General features: G+C 46.9%; 2 protein-coding genes across 2 annotated transcripts; one reads left to right on the forward strand and one right to left on the reverse strand.

Annotated features, from left to right (window-relative positions):
* The first annotated feature begins 7,635 nt into the window (after positions 1 to 7,635).
* Positions 7,636 to 9,081, forward strand: LOC124676022 (thioredoxin M3, chloroplastic-like). The gene is made up of 2 exons (XM_047212105.1): positions 7,636 to 7,870; positions 8,693 to 9,081. Exons 1-2 carry the CDS (start codon positions 7,636 to 7,638, stop codon positions 9,013 to 9,015), a joined length of 558 nt encoding a protein of 185 aa, XP_047068061.1. The 3' UTR covers positions 9,016 to 9,081.
* A 1,930-nt stretch (positions 9,082 to 11,011) lies between these two features.
* On the reverse strand, positions 11,012 to 14,527 carry LOC124678469 (subtilisin-like protease SBT1.7). Its single transcript, XM_047214355.1, has 2 exons — positions 13,293 to 14,527; positions 11,012 to 12,232 (listed from the first exon to the last, which is right to left on the reverse strand). Exons 1-2 carry the CDS (start codon positions 14,525 to 14,527, stop codon positions 11,143 to 11,145), a joined length of 2,325 nt encoding a protein of 774 aa, XP_047070311.1. The 3' UTR covers positions 11,012 to 11,142.
* Between the last annotated feature and the right edge of the window lie 4,469 nt (positions 14,528 to 18,996).

Here is an 18,996-nt window from a genome sequence, read left to right on the forward strand (position 1 = left end):
TTTGAACAAACCATCGTCATACTCCGTTTCTCTTTATTGTTCTTGGTTATCATCACTTGGCAGAAATGTTTTTTCCACCAAAAAAGATAACCCACATCTGGATCAACCGACCGTACTTACTAGAGATGAAAGTGTAGAAAATGGTGTTAATAAGTTTGGAAATTATTCTCATTGGTCCACTCGCTCAGGTCAAGTTTGGAAATTATTCTCCTCGGTCCAAAAGTTCTTGTGTAAGGTCAATTTCACCTCCTCTGCTCCTCTAAATACACTTCTCCCTCATCTTCAAGACATAAATGGTCTCCGCCATGGGTGCCCCATTGGAACAAAGTCCTATGGGCCGCGGAGCTCTAGGAAGATGGAGAGGGTGAGGAGAGTAAGCCCAGAGTAACCAGATTTGATAATAGACATTGATGGACAAGCTGACACATGAGAAATCTTTGCCTCTCTACCTTTTGATTTCCTAGCCAACTCTGTGTGGTTAGCAACAGTTTCTAAATCATCTCTACCTTCCCATTAGCCTTATGGACAAGATCCAGGCCGAGTAACTTCTTCTCTCCTACGTGTGATCTACACTTCCACCTATACATATCAAGGCTTCGACAAGGCATACTCATTGATGACAAACCCAAGGCAACAAGGCAATGCTATATAACCAATGTGGTGAATTGGAGATTTTTCATGTTGCACACGTTTTTTAAACACGATGCAAGTTTTTTGTTTGCTTTGCTGAAAACAGTTGGGTAGCAACATGCTACAATAAGCAGATGAGTCTGAATGTCGATCTCTTGCAAATATTGTTTGGTGCTCATGCTGCAAATGTTATTTGCATCTGGTACAATTGTTGGATCCTATGTTGCATATTGCGACGGAGTTTTCTGAACTATTTGTTATGATCAATGTGGATTTGTTGCCCATGTAGTTTTTTGTGTACCGATGTTTTTGAAAGGTTGTGATGATTTAATGTGGTGACAATATTGCAAACTAAAAAAATGTATTGAACTTTGGTACTTTCATGTTGCAATAGTTGAATGATCTAGATCTCACGTTGAAGTGAGATCAAACATTGAAGGAGATGGCCTATAAGACGAAGGCACGACCCCTACAATATCCCCATAATATTATGTAATTATTACCCTTTTAAAAATATATAATAAACCATTTTTAGACCGAAGGCTTAAATTGCGTTCAACTTTGAACTAACAAAGCTATCAACCGTTTAGGAGTACAAGCAAACAAACAACGTAGAAACATTTGGGGATAGCAACTTGAAAGGTAAACACAAAAATGTGGTCAGCTAAAGATCAAGAAGATAGAAAACTCCGACGGTAACATTTTAAATAAAAAAAGCTAGATCTAGATCTCGATCTCGTCGTTGTGGAGATGCTCCACCGTGTGGCCGTGTTCTTGACCGTGGGTGTGGAGTAGCTCGTCGGAGGAAGGTTGAGGAGGATGTCGCCGGAGGAAGGTCGAGGAGGTGGTCACTGGAGGTATCCATGGCAAGAGCTAGGTTGAGGATGTGGTCCGGAGTCCATGGAAAGAGGTAGGTCGAGGAGGTGGTCGTCAGAGGGAGTAGTCTGAGGAAGTAGCTTGAGGAGATGGTGGTCGCAGGGAGGGAGAGGAAGAAGGTGAAGAGGAGGAGGAGGAGGAGAAAGAGGAAGAGAGATATGAGGAAAAGGAGGAAGAGAAAGATAGGAAGAGGGAAGTGAAGAGGTAAGAGAGAAGAGGGTGGTGTGGGGCTAGGATTTCAATATATAGGAGAGGTTACTGTCAGCTCACCAAATATGGTGGTCCACCATCAGTAATTTTTTTTATTTTTTCATCAAAATCTTAATCCTCGAAAAGAACCTGTTTCTTTTTTGATTTTGAGGAATGTAAAAAACCGATAAACAGTCGAATGCGTTGAAATCAGATGTAAAAAAATCCGTAGATACATTTTCATATAAAAACTTTTTCATGGGAGGTTGTATGCAACTAGAAAAGTTGTTTTACCGAAACATGACGCAATTTTGCATAATATATCGAAGTTCATGTTTGTTAATTTTCCAAACAACTAGAATACATAATACATGGTCATCTCAAAGGATTTTTTTTTCAATTTTCTAACATTTTTTTTGGAAACTGCAAAGGCGATTCCCGGGGGGGGGGGGGGGGGGCACCCATGAGCAACACTTACCGCCGGCACACCTATATGGTGGTGCGACGGTGGTACATAGATGACCACCGGGGCATCACTATATAGGTGCACCGACGGTAAGGGAGGGCCACGGGTCATGGGCGACCAATACCCCCGGCGCACCAACTTAAGGGTATGTCGATGGTATTTGGGCATCACAGTCTCCCCTAAATTCGGTGCGCTGGTGGTAATATAACAATGACATCCCACTTTGATGGTGCACCTGCGGTAACTCAAGATAGCTCGGCTGCTAAAAGCTTTTTCCTAGTAGTGTCATGACCACGCCTCCAAGGTGAACGATGCACATAAGCGTCGCCGTCGCCCAACCTCTCGCCGACGTCTCTACCAACCATAGCATGAGGAGGGAACCAAACCAATCTTCCCTCCAACACCCAGTGTGGATGGCGTTGCTGCCCCTGATCCTCATAGAAGCAGAGATTGTAACAAATCACTCAAGCGGTCGTTAGATCTGGTGGAAGGGGATGAAAAAGCTCAACCAACAAAGGAAGGGGAACCGCCACCGTTCCATTGAGACCCAAGAAACCAACCCATCTCCCACAGACCCCATATATAGGCCCCAACCAAGATCGACCCAAAACACACCTAGCTCCTCGCATGAAGACATGAGAGGGAGAGGGTTCACCCAGCGATGGCTACCGCGGCCCCCAATGCACCCTGGCTGACCTTCGAGCCCTTCCAATCCTCCGGGAGGCGTCATCAGCGCCACCCCATGCCCTCCCCCGCAAGCTAGGCCCCACCAACGGTGCAGAGCTGGACACAACGGGGCGGCCAACCATGACCGATGACGGATCTAGATGGGAAGCTCTACGAGGAGGCAACAACGGTCCATGCTCGAATAGCCACATCGAGAGAATCACCGTCGCTGCCGTGCAAACTCCGGCGGTCGCGAGGGAAGATGAGGTGGAGGTGAGATGTGGCGGTGGCTATGTTTGAAACACCACCCATGACCCATGCCACCCATGCGAGCGGCGCAGGGACCAACCATTCACACATCATTAATTCAGGGGATTTGCTAGTTTTTAGCTAGTTGGGAACAAAGTTCGTGCTGAATCAAGTCCTACACCGTTTGATTGCATCGTGATTTATACATACGAGTTGCAAATTGGGTTGCAATTGAATTTTTAGTTGCAAGTGGAGTTGCAACTAAGAAAATTATTCAAACCGTTAAATTTGCTTCATGATTATTGCTAGTCATCAGATTTGATGGACATCAGGTGAGAAATATTCACACCCTTAATTCAGACAATAAACATTCCTAAGTGCTAAAAAGTGCTTGGATGCTGGTTGTCAAAACCGAGCATCCGATTTCTGGCCGTCCGATGCGATCGAACAACACGGATCGCACCGCGTGATCAACCTTCCTCCCGACAAACCCGCACCTGGGGTCTGCCATTCTTCCCAACCTCTGCATAGTTCTTCCGCCTCGACCCGCCGGACTACCGCCGCCGCCGCTCCCCCAGATTCCAGCCGCCGTCGTTGAATTTCCACTACAGCGCCCTCCTGGAATTCCGCCGCCGCCGACATCGAGTCCTCCTGCCCCGCCTGTGCCGGATAGGGGATCATCGCCACAGCCCGGACTCGTCCACGTGCGTCCTCATCGTGTCTGTCTTCCTCTTTTCTCTGCGTGCTGGACGATCGTCGCCGCCGCGAACCGAGGGGAGGAGGAAGCACAGAGGGTCACTCAGTGGCGCTCTGGTGATGGCCCGCATCCCGGCTCTGGTTGTCGCCGTCCAGGTGGGCGGCGCCCTGAATCTTAGACGGCGGCAGCAGAGAGGCTGAAGGACCGGCGCCGGCGTGGCGAGGCTTCTCCGTGTCTTCTTAGGCCTCATCTGCTCTCGTCGCTCTACCTCCTTCGCCGGCCTCCGTCCCGTCCGCTCTCTTGCTTGGGGGCCGACCTCCTCACCTGAGCTTCCGCGATGCCCACGCCCAAGAGAGCCCCGTTTTGCCCGCACCGAGACTCCAAGATGACGGTTGTCCTGGCCGGTGTCAGCTGGAACTCGAGTTCACGCTCTGATTTGGTGGATCTCGCGACGCTCAGGAGGTGTTCGAGGAAATGCAAAGGCCAGGGAAAATATAGAGGAGACACAGGTTCAGTTTCTTTCCAACGAATGCCTTTCTCTCTTTGCTCTGGCCAACACAGCCGGCTTCCTTCACTTTTGTGTGCAGTTACACAAACACACACACATGCACGCACTGTAGCCACGCTGAAACATACTCAGCACACACGCGTCGCTACAGTTCAGGGACACACACCACAGCCCTGCTGTTGACTACCAGCTGCAACAGATGCAGCCTAATATCAACTCATCATGCGAAAAGTGCTTTTAGCTCCCGAGCTTGCTCTCGCTATGTTAAAAGAAAAATTAAAATATTTTACAAGTTATAAAAATCATGAAAATAATTCTGAAGAATGTCATTGATACATCCCACAATCATGCAAAATCCCAATCCAAAATTGTTTTTATTTTGAGCTAGAGAAAAATGACAAAATCTGATATGTTTTTGAGATTTAAAAATGACTACTCAGATCTACAATTTTTTCATTTTTGTGTAGCTCAAAATATTAAGTATTTGAAATTTATTTTTTGCACGTTTGTGGGATACATCATTGACTATCTGTGGATTTTTTTTCCCGAATTTTTTAAAACTCAAAAATATGAATTTTATTTTTTTAAAAAAAACGAGATCACTGGTGCCCATGTGCACCAAATCTCTGTCCTCTCATCCAACACTACCCTTTTTTTAGTTGCATAATAATTTACATTAAGTTGTAGTGTTCAATATAGCTAAGTTGGGTACTGGAATCCACCATAGTTGTATTTTTAGTTGTAGTGAAATTCTAGCTAAGTTCATTTATTTTTCTTCAGCATTACCCATTTTTAAGTTGTACACTAATTTTCATTAAATTGTGTTATTCAACATAGCTAAGTTGGTCACTTCATCCAGCTTAGTTGCTTTTCATTTAATAATTTCTAGTTAAGTTTATTTATATTTTCTACAACACTACCCCCTTTTTTGGTTGTATAGTAATTTACATTAAGTTGCAGTGTTCAATATAGCAAAGTTGGGTACTGGAATCCACCATAGTTGTATTTTTAGTTGAATTTAAATTCCAGTTAAGTTCATTTAGTTTTCTTTGGCACTACCCCTTTTTCAAGTTGTACAGTAATTTTCATTAAATTGTCTTGTTCAACATAGCTAAGTTGGTCACTTAATCCAACTTAGTTGGTTTTCCTTTTTTTTCTTTCATCATCTTCTATATTAGTTAAGTTGCTTTTTAACAACATGGCGAAGTTACTTTTATCACCTCACTAAGTTGGTTCTATCATCTAAAGTAAGTTGAGGACACCATCACACTTGGGATCCAGCCGATCCGCCAACCGCCTCCTCAGTCATCTCCCTCAACCCGATTTGCGTTGCCGTCTCCTGCCCGGCCAAGCTCCCGGCAACACAACCGCGCGCGCCCACACGCCGATCAACGCGCGCGCTTGGCAACGCCCTAGTGCTGCACCGCTCGCCTCACAGCGGACTCGCTCCACCCCGTGCGTGAGCGCCGCCGCCGACTCGGCCGCTGCCCGCCAAGCGCGCCCGCGCGCCCGTGCCCCGCGCGTGCCTGCAGCCGCTCGCCTCATGGCCGCCTCGCTCGACCCCACACGTGAGCGCTGCCGCTGGATCCACGAGGAGCCCCTGTATGTGGTTTTGGCTTCCTCGTCTCCGGTGACCGCAATAGCTCATGTGCTCGTGTGTCGCAGATGGCACGCTGCCAAGGCCTCCTCGCGCCTCCATCTCGCCCTTGACGCGCGGCTGCCACGCTCCTCACCGCGGTCCCGGGGATCCGAGCGCGTGTGGTGGTGCTCGCCGCGACCTAAGTTGCTTTTTATCCCAAGTTACATCCTTTTACCAACTGAGATGTAGCTGAAACAAGCAAAGTTCGGGCCATTTCATGGGGGTGTACGATAAATTAGTTCTTTACATTTGTGCAAAGTCAAATTTTTTGGGCAGTATTTTTGGTAGCATAGGCAAGCTAAGCCAATCGTTCACTAACATATTTCCTAACTCGTGTTTTTAAGCAGTTAATTGTTATTACACACATGTGCTAAGTTGCATACCCACTATTGCTAAACTATATACTCATTAGTGTTAGGTTGCATACCCACTAGTATTAAGTTATATACTCATTAATGTTAAGTTGCATACGTACTGGTGTTAAGTTGCATACCTCCTATTGCGAAGTTTCATGCCCATTATTGCTAAGTTGTATCCCGTTGTGCTTAGTTGCACATTTATTATTGCTAAGATGTATACCTCTTAGTGCTAAGTTTCTTACCTACAATTGCTAAGTTGTGTACTTCTAATGTAAAGTTGCGTATCCCATATGTGGAGTTGCATCTCGCGTACTTTGCCTACAATGGGGATGGCTACCACTATGTTGAAGTTGTATCTCACGTGACAACACGCCTAAGTTGCCCACCGCTAATTGGGCTCCATTATCGTGAACTTGCGTATTATCGTGTCTAAGTTACCTACTGCTAGTACTAAGTAAACTAGTATCATTTGTTTGTCAAAATGGTGTACCGTTATGCTTGAAGTTGCATATCGATGTACCAAAGTTGCGAACTGTTTGATATGAAGTTGTATTTTCATTGCTACTAAGTTGTGCACATAGAAAATCAAGTTACTAACAATACTAGAAAGTATGATTGGCAACAAGTAGAGCAAAATTGATGTCTCAATACTGGAGTTGATGGCAGTTGTTGCTAACCAAGTATCATAGAAACTAAGTTGGCATAAAATATTCAAAAAAGGTAGTGTAACCAACTCTTTGTATGAAGTTGCTTCATCATAATACTAGAGTTGATTTTTCGCAACAACTCAGTTGGTTTTCGAAAAATAAGTTTATCGAAATATATACAAATGAGATCTAGTTTCGAAGATCTCATCGTAAGAGGTCCAACGATGAAAACGGATCACAATTTCGACAAATGGTTTAAAAGTTATGACTTTTTGAAAAAAATCACATGACATTAAATGCACGTATTATGCTAAACTTTCTATTTTTAGGGGGTGCTTGGGTGGACAAACGAGCATCCGAGTGCTCCCTAGCCGTGTCCTAAACATTTTTCGCTAGAAGTAACTGTTCTCTTTAAAAGAAAATCTTTTTCCAATTGAAATACAAGTATACATATTCCCGCGAACTGAAGCCCGTTGAAATAGCATGGCCGTGGCATGTGTCCGTGGCAGGCATTCCTCCACCGTCCACACCGTCCGTCCGCTATCTGACGGCCACGATTGCACTCACCGATCTTCCGCCTTCGCACCAGCGTCACGGTGATGAAGCTGCTCGGACCGTGCGCGTGCGCGTGTGTCTCGTGAGTTTCCACCTACCACATTCTCCGCCACGACTCCTCCCAAGTCCCAAGTCCGAACTCCCAAAACCAACCATGGCCGCCGCCGCCGCCGCCTGCTCCGCGCCTTCGCGGCACCTCTGCTGCGCCACGGCGCTGCTGTCTCCCTCCGCCGCCGCGACGCCCACCCGCCGGAGCGTCGGGTACGGCCACGACACCTCCTCCACCCGCCGGTGGCCGTGCCGCCGGTGGGCTCACGCCGCGCCCCGGATCCGGTGGCCCACGCCTCGCTCGAAGGCATCGAGGGTGAGCTGCGCCTACAAAACCGGCGGTAAGGGCCGCCTCGCTGGGGTGATTGATCCCCGTGAAGCTTCTGTTCTTGCGCTCGTTGACTCCTAGGGCCCCATTTCCGTTTTACTCGGACGCCATTCGTTCCTTTCTCGCATGGTTGACTGCTGGTTGCTCAAGGAAGTTCGTTAGGAGCTTGAGCGTAACTTAGTTATTGAATGGGATATGATTAATTTCGGATCATCTGAATATGTTACGTCGAACCATGGGCCGTTGGCAATTCCGATTCCTCGCTGCACAATTGAACTTTATCTTCGAACAGGACGGGTACTCCAACATATGTCACGTTGGAGGCTTGGAGCTCTGTAATAAAGTGCTCTGAGTACAAGGATGTTGGCACGTGTCAACGTGTGTGCGTGCGTGCGTTAGTCCCTGGTGTGCTAGCAGGATATACAGATCCATGTTCAATTCTCTGATTGCTTGTTCATTTCATAAATGTAGTGGAAAGTAGTAGGCCATACACGTAGCCCTATTGTGTTTTGTCGCTACCCTTGGTATTTTAGCTAATCCTAAGTCCTACCTCATTGGCTCACTATCATGATAACGTGATAATATATACTGGTGTCACACTGTCACTCTGTCACTGCACTATGGAGTAGTTCCTTCTCTTTCTGAATTTAGAAGAGCCCAATAGCTTAGTTCATCTTTGTGATTCACCTCGGTGAAGACTAGTAGCTACCCCAGCACTTCTTTCAAGTGTTCGGTTTTCCAAACTCTCCTTATTAACTTAATTTCAATTCTTTCTGAATTCGGTCTTCAGATTTAGAGAAGATATCTAACAGTAGTGTTCTATACATTTGTACAGCTGAACCGATAACTGCATGTTCCTGGAACCAATATGTTATCTGCAGTGATGTACCTGTGCTCGTTGAGTTTTGGGCCTCATGGTGTGGACCTTGTAAAATGGTAGATCGAATTATCAACGAGATTGCGGAAGAGTATGGTGGAAGGATAAAGTGCTATAAGCTTGACACTGATGATTACCCACAAACTGCAACATCTTACAATATTTTGAGGGTTCCTACTGTTTTACTATTCAAGGATGGAGAGAAAATACATAGTATTACTGGAACTCTGCCCAAAGCTGTTTATGTGAGGGCCATCGAGAAATCTTTCTTGGAACAATGATCACTGTTGTTAGAACGTTATATTGTTGCTTGGTCCGGATTCATATTACCATATACTTGATTTATCGATGCCAGTTGGTGCAAACTGCAAAGAGTATGGAAGGTAAAGTGGGAGTTACAATGTGAGCTTCTTGTATGGACATATGATGTACGAGTTATCCTTTTGCTATGCATCTGTAATGTAAATATTGATGTACCTCTGGATAAATATAAACCAGATTGCTGAACATTTTTTTATTTTACTTCAAAGGCTGTAATGAATTACAATTGCTAATATTGATGTGAAACAGGGTTGCATATTTGAGGCCCTCACAAATATCTTGTTGAATGAAGCCAAACTATTTTCATTATATTATCCTCTTTTGCACCCCTTATGTATTTCATCCTTCATGCTATTTTTCAAATCTAGGATATATCTTTCATCATTTAGTTTCCACAGTTTGTCTCGTGTTATGACCTATAATTATATATACATAAGCAGCTAACCTGTTGAAGTTTATCTTTCTGAAACGGTATATGTCTCTTCTATGTTAAGTGCAGCTGTTGCTCCTGTGGTACTGCTATTGCTGAGCAAATTCTCTCACGTAGCTCTTCAAGGTATGTATTGTTAAACTTTGTGCTCCTATTATTTGTTGTCTCTAATCTGCAATATACATGTAGACTCCCTCTTGATTCAAAGGAATTTCAATGGATTATTTTTTGGAGTATTCTCGTCCTTAGGATCTTTCCTGCTTGGGCTGTTTAATTCGTAGGAGTGCAAACCATAGAAATCTTTACTTAGGATTCATTTCAACAGATTTCGTAGGAAATTTTCCATCCACTCCAATCTCTTGGAATGAACCCTAAGTTTTTTCCTGTGAAAAAATCACACATCCTTTTAATTCCTTTTAATCCATAGTATTCAAGAAGTCCCATACCTTAGGTAAAACATGACAATGAATACGATTTTAGATTAGGTGCAGGAATGTTGGTGGTTACTGTGTCAGGCAGTATCAACAGGCTGGTGCCATGGATTCCATGCTGAAGACTAATGCGTAGTAAGTGTCTGTGAGTGGTCTGAGTGGAGCTAATGGTATGATACATTAGATTTGGGGATTCCTTACAGGGTGAATTGCTTAATTTTAGAGTATTATTAAATTGAATTAATTGTGCTACCTCATTTTTTCATGGACAGTAGCACAGTTGCAGCTGCTCCCACAGTGGTACTGTTAGCTAGTGGTTGCATGTTTTTAGCCTGCGTTTCAGAATTTTGAGTAATGCAGAGTAACCTGTTGAGAAGGAGGTAGCACAATAATAAGCTCGGAATTTGCTGGTGCGCAGCTGAACCACATGATGGAGACCAAACTTCAGGCGATCGTCTGAGGACTGCTCGGTCTTATGTCAATTTGCTGATTCCAAAGGTGATGGGGCTACACTACAGAATGTTTTGCTGAAGCCTTTATATGTGGAACTGTTGAGACACTTTTCTCCAAAATATTCAGTTTGGAGGCCTGAAGTTATATTGTTCTTATGTTAGAATTTAGTCTAATGCTACTCCTAGTTTCGAAGGTACAGAAATGAAGTTGGTTAGGCACAGGTGCTACACCAAGTGCTTACTCCTGTTTCAGATTTATGAGATGGATAATTCATATGTACTTAAATCTTCCACTGTACTCCTTTATGAAGTTATATCTATCTCCATGAAAGTATCAATAACATCTGGAAAGGCAGACAATTAGCTTACTTTTTTTCTTATGTAAAAATAACATGTTATCTTTGGTGTACACTGGTTCCTGACAACTATTCTTGTTAGAGAACACATCAGGTTCTTCAGCAAGCATGCAATAAATAATGCTTATAGTTTCACAGCTTCTAACATTTAGAGATTTACATATTTTGAAGCAGATCAAACTGGTGGAATGCATGCTAGTAATTCCTTTTGAGCTGAATGCGACATGCTGAGAAAAACGTTCACAATTTTAAATTTATATAGGCTATAAATACACTTCACATCATCAGCGCCCTGTTGTTATTTTCTCCTTTCCTTTGATCTATGTTTTACTTCTTCTGATCAGGATTATATATAGTTATTGCTTTCTTATTGTCATGATTTTATTTTTGCTCCTGCTATACTGAAATTACTTGCTCGTCACTGAGCAAATGCTGAGACTATTGGACTCCTGACAGCGTACTGTCCTCCAACCTCATTCCAGCTCAAGAACCCATGATTCCCAATGTAGCTGTATTCATCTTCTGCTCTCTTCAGCTGGCTGACCTGCACGGTGACACTGAACTTCTCCTTGCTGCCTTTGCCTCCGAAAGACAGCGCCGACGGCGTCACCGTCACCTTCATACCTGCCGGAGCCGTCAGTGACACGCTGTACTTCGCCGGTGAGCTGCCGACATTGGTCAGGACCCTATTGAACGTCCGGGTGACCGACTTGGTGTTGTTGAGGATGACCATGAATGATGGGTAGTTCAGGTCAAGGCTTGCACCAGCGGCGCATCTGGCGTTTCGCCGGCCGGTCACGGCAGTTATCTGGCGGCTGCTGTACCGGAGGCCGCAGAGGAAGTTGACATAGTCGTCGGCCGTCACGTCGTACACGAGGCCAGGGTCCCTGGCCTGATTGGGGTTCACGTGGCCGCTGCCATAGTCGAGAGGCGTCCCCGGCGATTCATTCGGCATGCTGACGATGACATTGTTGGCGTTGTTCTTCACGTAGGCCGTCGTCATCATGGCGGAGCGGATGGCTGCGGGGCTCCAGTCCGGGTGCGCCGACCGCAGCAGGGCGGCCACACCGGCGATGTGCGGCGACGACATGGACGTGCCGGAGACGAGCATGTACTTGGTGAAGAGCTTCTGCGTGCCAATCTCCATGATTTCCTTGTTGGGCACCCAGGCCGCGAGGATGTCCACCCCCGGCGCGACGATGTCGGGTTTCAGGATCGCCGGGCTCATCTGGCTCGGCCCGCGGGCGGAGAAATACACCACGGAGGGCGCCGGCTTGACGCCGAGCTCCGTCCTGACAAACCGGATGCTCACCTTGGGCGGCGCCTTTGTCGCCGTCAGGTACTTCTGGATGGCGGCGCCGTCCGAAAGGGTGACCAGCACCAGCGGCATGGTGTAGTCAGTCGGCTGCAGGAACTCCGTGGTATCGCACGCGACGATCAACCCGCGGCCGCCGATGGCCTGCACCTCGTCCATCTGCTGCCTGACGCTCTCGCTGGCGGCGCAGAATCAGGCCCGGTCCTGAGATTTTCGGGGCCCGGGGCGACACTGTAACCTAGGGCCCTAAAAACCTAAAATAGTAATTTATATATGTACATATGAAATATTACCGATAAAATTTTTAAATTATTTTTTACTCTAAGAAAGTGGGAAAAGACCCCATTGCGTCATCTTCATTTTTTATAAAAGACATTTGTTTAAACAGTTCATTAATCATACAAAATCAATATTGATGCCAAATAATGTTTATAGTCTTAAAGTTTTGACATTCCAAGATGAAAAGCTGTTGGCGAGGGATTGTCAATATATATCTTACCGAAACACATCCACTCTGACAAGAACGACGATGTGTCAATGGTGGCCGGTGTAGTGCAATCTCCTATCCATGAATACGTACAGGCTAATGGACGGTAGAAAATACGAACGCACTCTCGTGGATTACATAGCAAGTATGTCGAACTACATTGACTCTCGCTTTACAATACTAAATAAGAAATCTTCACTTTTCAATTTGATTTTTTTAACCTTGAACAATATGGAAGGATAATACTGATTTTTAAATATTCTAAACAAATTAGTGTCACATATTAACACAAAGTCACAAGAGGAACTAGGGGTTAGGCGAGGGTCAATGGATGTTTTGGTCATGTGGACCAATAAACTAAAACCAGCCTTAAGTATTGTCTGATTTGAATTCTTTCGGAGCGTGAGCGCACATATACCGACTACTGAAAATTAATTATCGGACCTGTCCTATCCACCTAATCCCCTCATAGCTAGTTAAATGGTAAAAAGGCCCAATCTGACCAAGCAAATAAAGCCTAATACGTATAAGCAAAGAAAAAGAGCCTTTTCCAGCCCAGTAGGCAGAATAACGCTTCGCTCTCCATCTTCTTCAGAACTGCATGATCTAAAATCTCTGATATGCTCGAATGGTGCCGCCCATGAGGCCATGACCTCTACTGCTGCTGCATATACCTTGACTATCCGGGAATTTGGGGCCCCTTGGTTTCGCGGGCCCGGGGCGGTTGCCCCGCCCGCCCCCCCCTAGGGCCGGCCCTGCGCAGAATACGAACTTCCCTTTCACCTCCTCTTGGCTGAGGCTGGAGTACTCGCACCTCTCTTTGTTCTTGTTGCCCTGCCCTCCCCCGTAGTAGAGGTCGGCGCCGGCGATCGCCGTGCTCTCCGGGTACACCGACTTGCCATGGATGCTCCTCGCGCCGCCGCTGCCGTTGTCGAGCGTGACCGTGGCCGTGAAGTCCCTGTCGATGGTCGACGCGCCAACGGTCGTGATCCAGGGCGCGCCGTTCATGATGGTGTACCCTTCGGGGCCGTCGTTCCCGGCGGAGCACGTCACAAAGATACCCTTCTGCATGGCTGCGAAGGCCCCGATGGCGATCACATTGGTGTCGTAAGAATTCTCAGGGAAAGCCAGCGAGAGCGACATGACGTCGACGCCGTCGGCGATCGCCCGGTCCATGGCGGCCAGCACGTCGCTAGACGCGGACTCCAGGGTGTCGCCCGAGAACACGGCCTTGTACATGGCCACCCTGGCCATGGGCGCGATGCCGGAGGCAGTGCCGTTAGCGTAGCCGAAGTAGCTCGTGCCCTTGACGGCCCCGCCGGCCGCCGTGGACGACGTGTGGGATCCGTGGCCGTTGTAGTCCCTGGGAGAGTCGTAGTCGTCCGGCGCGATGGACATGCCGCGCTGCTTCAGGGCCTTGCTGAAAGACCGTGCGCCGATGAGCTTCTTGTTACACATCGATGCCTTGAAGGCCTTTCCGGTCTCGCACGCGCCTTTCCACCTCGCCGGCACGGGCTTCGTGATGCCGGCGTCGCTGAAGCTCTCGTTCTCGGGCCACACGCCCGTGTCGACGATCCCGACGATTACGTCCTCGCCATACTTGGACGCCGGCCAGATGCCGCCGCCGCCAGAGACCCCACTGCCGACGAGCCCGAGGAACTCCGGCGTGCGCGTTGTGTGGAGGCGCGCGTACGTCTCCGGGAAGGCGGACACGTGAGCCGCCATCCCCTGAATCTCCGCGAGCTGCCGCTCGGTGAGCACCGCGCTGAAGCCGTTCATGGCGTGCGCGTACGTGTACAGGTGCTCTGGCGCCGCGTCCTCCTTGCCCGCCAGCGACGATAGAACCGACGTGTACCAGCCCTCGTGCGTCGTGAACGGCGTCGGCTTCGCCGACACGTCCATCCGCACGATGTACGGCCGCCGGTCGTCTCCCGTGGCGGCCGCGAGCTCGCACGCCACAAAGAAGAAGGTTACACCAACCAGAGGCAAAGCCCGATTCATTGTGTCAGACGTTTAATCTAATAATCTCAGCTCAGCTCTTCCTCCTCTTATGCGGCAGAGCACACACCGGGCCGGTGCATGAGAGTGATGAGACGAGAGTGAGTGGACGCTAGCAGTGGAGAGCACTCGTTGAGCGCGGCCGTGGGTGGCAACCTGCCGGATACATTATATACATATTGGGATCCATGGAGGCCTGAGAGGCACTAGAAAACTAGCAAAAAAATCTTCTAAAAGTGCTGTCTCCCCTATCGCCGTCGGCACCGAGGATCAGATCGCGGCCGGCAATCGATGACACGGAATGCCCGGCGCAGCAGTTTCCCATCACCTGCCTGGGAATGCCCTTGTTAGATTCCAGGCTAAAGAGAGTGGATTATCAGCCCATCATCGACATACTACTCAAGCCACTTCACGGCTGGAAGGTTAGGTTCTTCTCTCTTCATGGAGAGTTGAGTTAGTGTGAAGACGCTTATCAGCCATGGCCATTCATCAGATGATGGCAATTGTGCCGCTGGCGTGGCTATTCAAAAGATTGGATAAGCTAAGACGTGGTTTATATGGACAAAGGAAGTGACAGCTACCAGTAGCAAGTGCCTAGTTCGTTGGTGCCTGGTCTGCCAGCCCAAAGAAGGACACATAGGGTGCGTTTGGTAGGCTGCATGCTCCTTGGCTCGCATGGGACGAGCAATTTTCGTTCGTTTGGATGCTTGAAGCCGAGCCGTGTTCTTGCATTAATCGGTTCTCAAAGCACCCCTGGGATAGGCCCTCGAGGAACGCCCGGAATGGTAGTTTCTCCGGGGCCAGGCCCGTTGCGGCCAGAAGGTTGCACGAGTAGGAAAGGGAGGCGGAGACGCCGCGTCCCTTCGGAAACACGCGCCATAATTAGCCGCACCGCTCCCCTCTCCTTCCTCTCACTCGCGACCGCACTCTCACCTCCCCGAAATTGTCACATCACCCTGCGGTTCCCCTCCCGCCGACCAATCCGCCGGACCGACGCACGGAGGAGCACCGCTACCGGAGGAGGAGACCTCGGCGACCAACACCGCGACATCGGCCGCAATCTGCTCCGCAGTCTTCATCGGCATCTCAAATTCGCCCGCAACCTCGAGCTCGTCCTCGGCTGGAACAATGGCGGTAACGACCTCTCCTTCTCACCTTCGTACTCGTTCTGGCAGAACATGTCATTCTCGGGCATTTCCGACGACATGCACATTAGATCTGCTAGGGTTTCCGTTAGGATAGCGGTCGGATTAACATTTTGCAAGGTGTGCGTCCCCATTTCTTGTTGTTCTTGTCCAGTTCTTGCATTTCACGGTCTCGATTTGCTTAGATATGTTACTATAGTGTCGGATTGCGGTAGATCCTTCCTAGACCGGGCTTTGGATTGGTGAAACTGGCAGATTGTACTGTGCATGCATAGAGGCGAAGGTTATTTTGTGTTCGGGTTTACCATGTTGTCATTGTTGTGCGAAAGGTTGAGCTGAGTCGCGCTAGTTTGTTCAGACGCAAGAGGAGTGGGGAGACTTGAAGAAGGAAGTTGCAATGCTCAAGAATATGCAGAGAACACAAGCACAAGTGATGAGGGCTAAGAAACAGGAATGAGAGGCAGAAAAACAGGCTTTGGAGGCCGAGAAGAGAAAGCTAGAGTAGGACATATACGATCTGCTTCAAGTGAACTTTGCAATCAAGGACAAGCTCAAGAGGATCAGGGCTACTTGTGACGAGTGATGAATGTGGTGTAGATGTACTGTATGAGAATTTGTAATGTGGCCTAAGTACAATTTGTAATGTACCCTAAGTACCACTCGTAATGTACTCAATTTGAAGTGCTAATTGTGTTGTTTCTTGATTGAACTAGGCCAATGATTATAACCTGGGATCATAGTACGAGGAGATGATTGATCAGAACCTATGGCATGACTTAACATGACCATGTCATTGGTTCTGTTCAAACATCTCCTACATATGTCCTCATTGTATGAGGCCTCTGATACCCTGCTTTGCATGTTTCTGCTTCTTCAATTCTGCATTGGTCAATGATTCAATAAAGGCACAATGGAAGGCTAGGTGGTGGCCTCAAACTTAGTCATGTGTGCCACAGTCGTTGCACACTACACTTAGTCTATGGCCACTCCCTATGCCTGCTGTGTGAGCAAATGTATGAGGCCTTACTAATGTTATCAATGTCCGTTTTCATCTACACTACTTGTGAGCAGGCACATCTCTAATTTCTTGTGTTCTTCTGGCAGACTAAGAAGATCATGGTTGGGTCACCTGCTGAGGTTCCCGGCGAGGGACCGGCGAAGAAGCATCGTGGAAGGCCGGCTAAGGTCGGCCACTTCCACGAGGAGCCAGGGCCGGACCACTTCCTCAAAATCATCTTCAAGCCCACCTTCGGCCGGCTCATGATCCCTAAAGATTTCGTCAAGTGGTTCAGAGAAATCCCTTCCAACATCATCGTCACCACCAACACCGGATGCAACTGGAGGATGACTACGAGGAGAGGAGGCGATGACGCATTCATCGACCAGGGATGGACGGCCTTTGCCGTCGCCCATCAGCTCAAGGTAGGCTAGTTCGTCACCTTCAGAAAGGTGTCCTCCTTGGAGTACAGTGTGGTCATCTTCGACCACACCTGCACTGAGGTGGTGAGCAGGTGTCTGTACCATGGCGATGACACCAGGTGCGTCGTCTCCGAGCACCATGTCTGAAGCTAACCTGGTACCATGTCGTGTCTAGTTGCTGGTCGTGTCTAGTGTGTTGAACTATGATCTTGTCTGCCGTGTCCAGAACTATGATCGTGTCTGCAAAATATTGTGCCGTGAACTTGTGTCGTCTATGATCACTGCTAAGTTATCTATCGCCTATGATTGTGTTCTTACTTGTGCTGTTGATCGTTGGTAACCTCACCACCGAAGGGAAGAGGTTACCAAAACCGGATTATGGATTGCAACCAAATAGCAGGGGCGCCGTTCTGGGCTGCTACAAGGCCTAAAACCGACCTACCAAACGGCCAGAGCCCAAATCTCCACGGGGCCGAAAATTCTCCGTGCAGGCCACCAAACAAAGTCGCTTTTATGGCCCATGGCCCATCTTGGACGCGCAGGGGGCTCCTTTCCGCTGCGCTAGTTGTAATATCCCAGGTATTGGGGTTACAAAAATAGAGGAAAACAGATGTGTCAATTGCATTCATGCATAGAAAATCTGGGGAATTTTCGCGCTTTAAAGTAAAACAGTCACAGTAACTGAAGTTTCACTTGACCTTGGTGGAACTGAAGTAGCTCATCAAGTCAAGCGCTATAAACCTCAATGTGACTTTGCTAAAACCTTGTTTTGGGTAGAGATAATTTTTTCTAAGGGGATTGATCAAATGGAATTAAAATCAACACAAAAACTTATTAACCAAGGATCAACTACTTGATCTTATCAAAGATCACAACATGATATTCCTTGCCATAATATATGAACATCCATTTAATTGGAAATCAAGTAACAATAATTGGAGAAACTATTCTACATTTATCTTCTCCATGTCTTAAACTAATCCATGCACTTATCATAAACCCTATGATATTCATTCTACCTTAATCTTGGAAACAAGACAAGGAGATCGAACTAAGGAAAAATAATTCTTCTCTATTCCAAATTATTATACATCAAACCTAGAGAGGTGAGAGTTCTATTATAACTATTAGAGGAGCAATGACAAACCTTGAGCTAAACCCCGGATATACATCTATGTAAACAAAACCTCATCTTAAGAACACAACCTTGGGATATTATTCAAGTCCTTCCAAATGAGAGAAACCATAGATACCAATTTTTATCTTTACATAATTAAGAATCAAGAACAACCTTGAGCTAAAGTATTAGCTTGCAAACCATTTCCCTTGGAGTGGTGAGATAACCTAATATCACATGGAATGATAACATATCCATGAATTGATAAAGTAAGGAGGAGATTAATTCAACCAAGATAGCCAAGTGGAGTTTTAGACTTGTTATGTATTGAGATATGGTGAATACACCATAAACCCTAGAATAAACCATTCCTTTATAAGAGAGCCCAAGCTAAGGTGTTACACTCAAGAAAGTTAAAGCCAACACTTGAATGTGAGGGAGAGAACTATCCATATACCCAGATGATAATATCAACATTATTTAAGTGGAACCCTAACAGAATATCTCAAGCATTCTCCTGGGATATAACCTATAGAGACAACCATAGCCATGTCCACCCAAGAAACTATAAGGGAGATATTATGCTTAGTTGATCAAGACAACACTTGATCATAGAAGTGAAAACCATTCCATTAGAAATACTTTAGGAAGCCAAGCCTTGAACACTATAAATTGAGTGATGATCATAAACCCTAAGAACTTGAGGTAAAGATATTAAAAACAAGTTGATCATGCCTAATCCATGATCATGCTCTTGAGGTATGTGAGGATAAGTTAAACCCTACTAGAAT

The sequence above is a fragment of the Lolium rigidum genome, chromosome 7 (assembly GCF_022539505.1).
Source record: "Lolium rigidum isolate FL_2022 chromosome 7, APGP_CSIRO_Lrig_0.1, whole genome shotgun sequence".
NCBI lineage: Eukaryota > Viridiplantae > Streptophyta > Magnoliopsida > Poales > Poaceae > Lolium > Lolium rigidum.

Coding starts and splice junctions, on each gene's coding strand:
- LOC124676022 (XM_047212105.1), top strand. CDS start 7,636: ATGGCCGCCGCCGCCGCCGCCTGCTCCGCGCCTTCGCGGCACCTCTGC. Junction 7,871..8,692: donor CTGCGCCTACAAAACCGGCG/GTAAGGGCCGCC, acceptor ACATTTGTACAG/CTGAACCGATAACTGCATGT.
- LOC124678469 (XM_047214355.1), bottom strand. CDS start 14,527: ATGAATCGGGCTTTGCCTCTGGTTGGTGTAACCTTCTTCTTTGTGGCG. Junction 12,233..13,292: donor GAGGTGAAAGGGAAGTTCGT/ATTCTGCGCAGG, acceptor GGACCGGGCCTG/ATTCTGCGCCGCCAGCGAGA.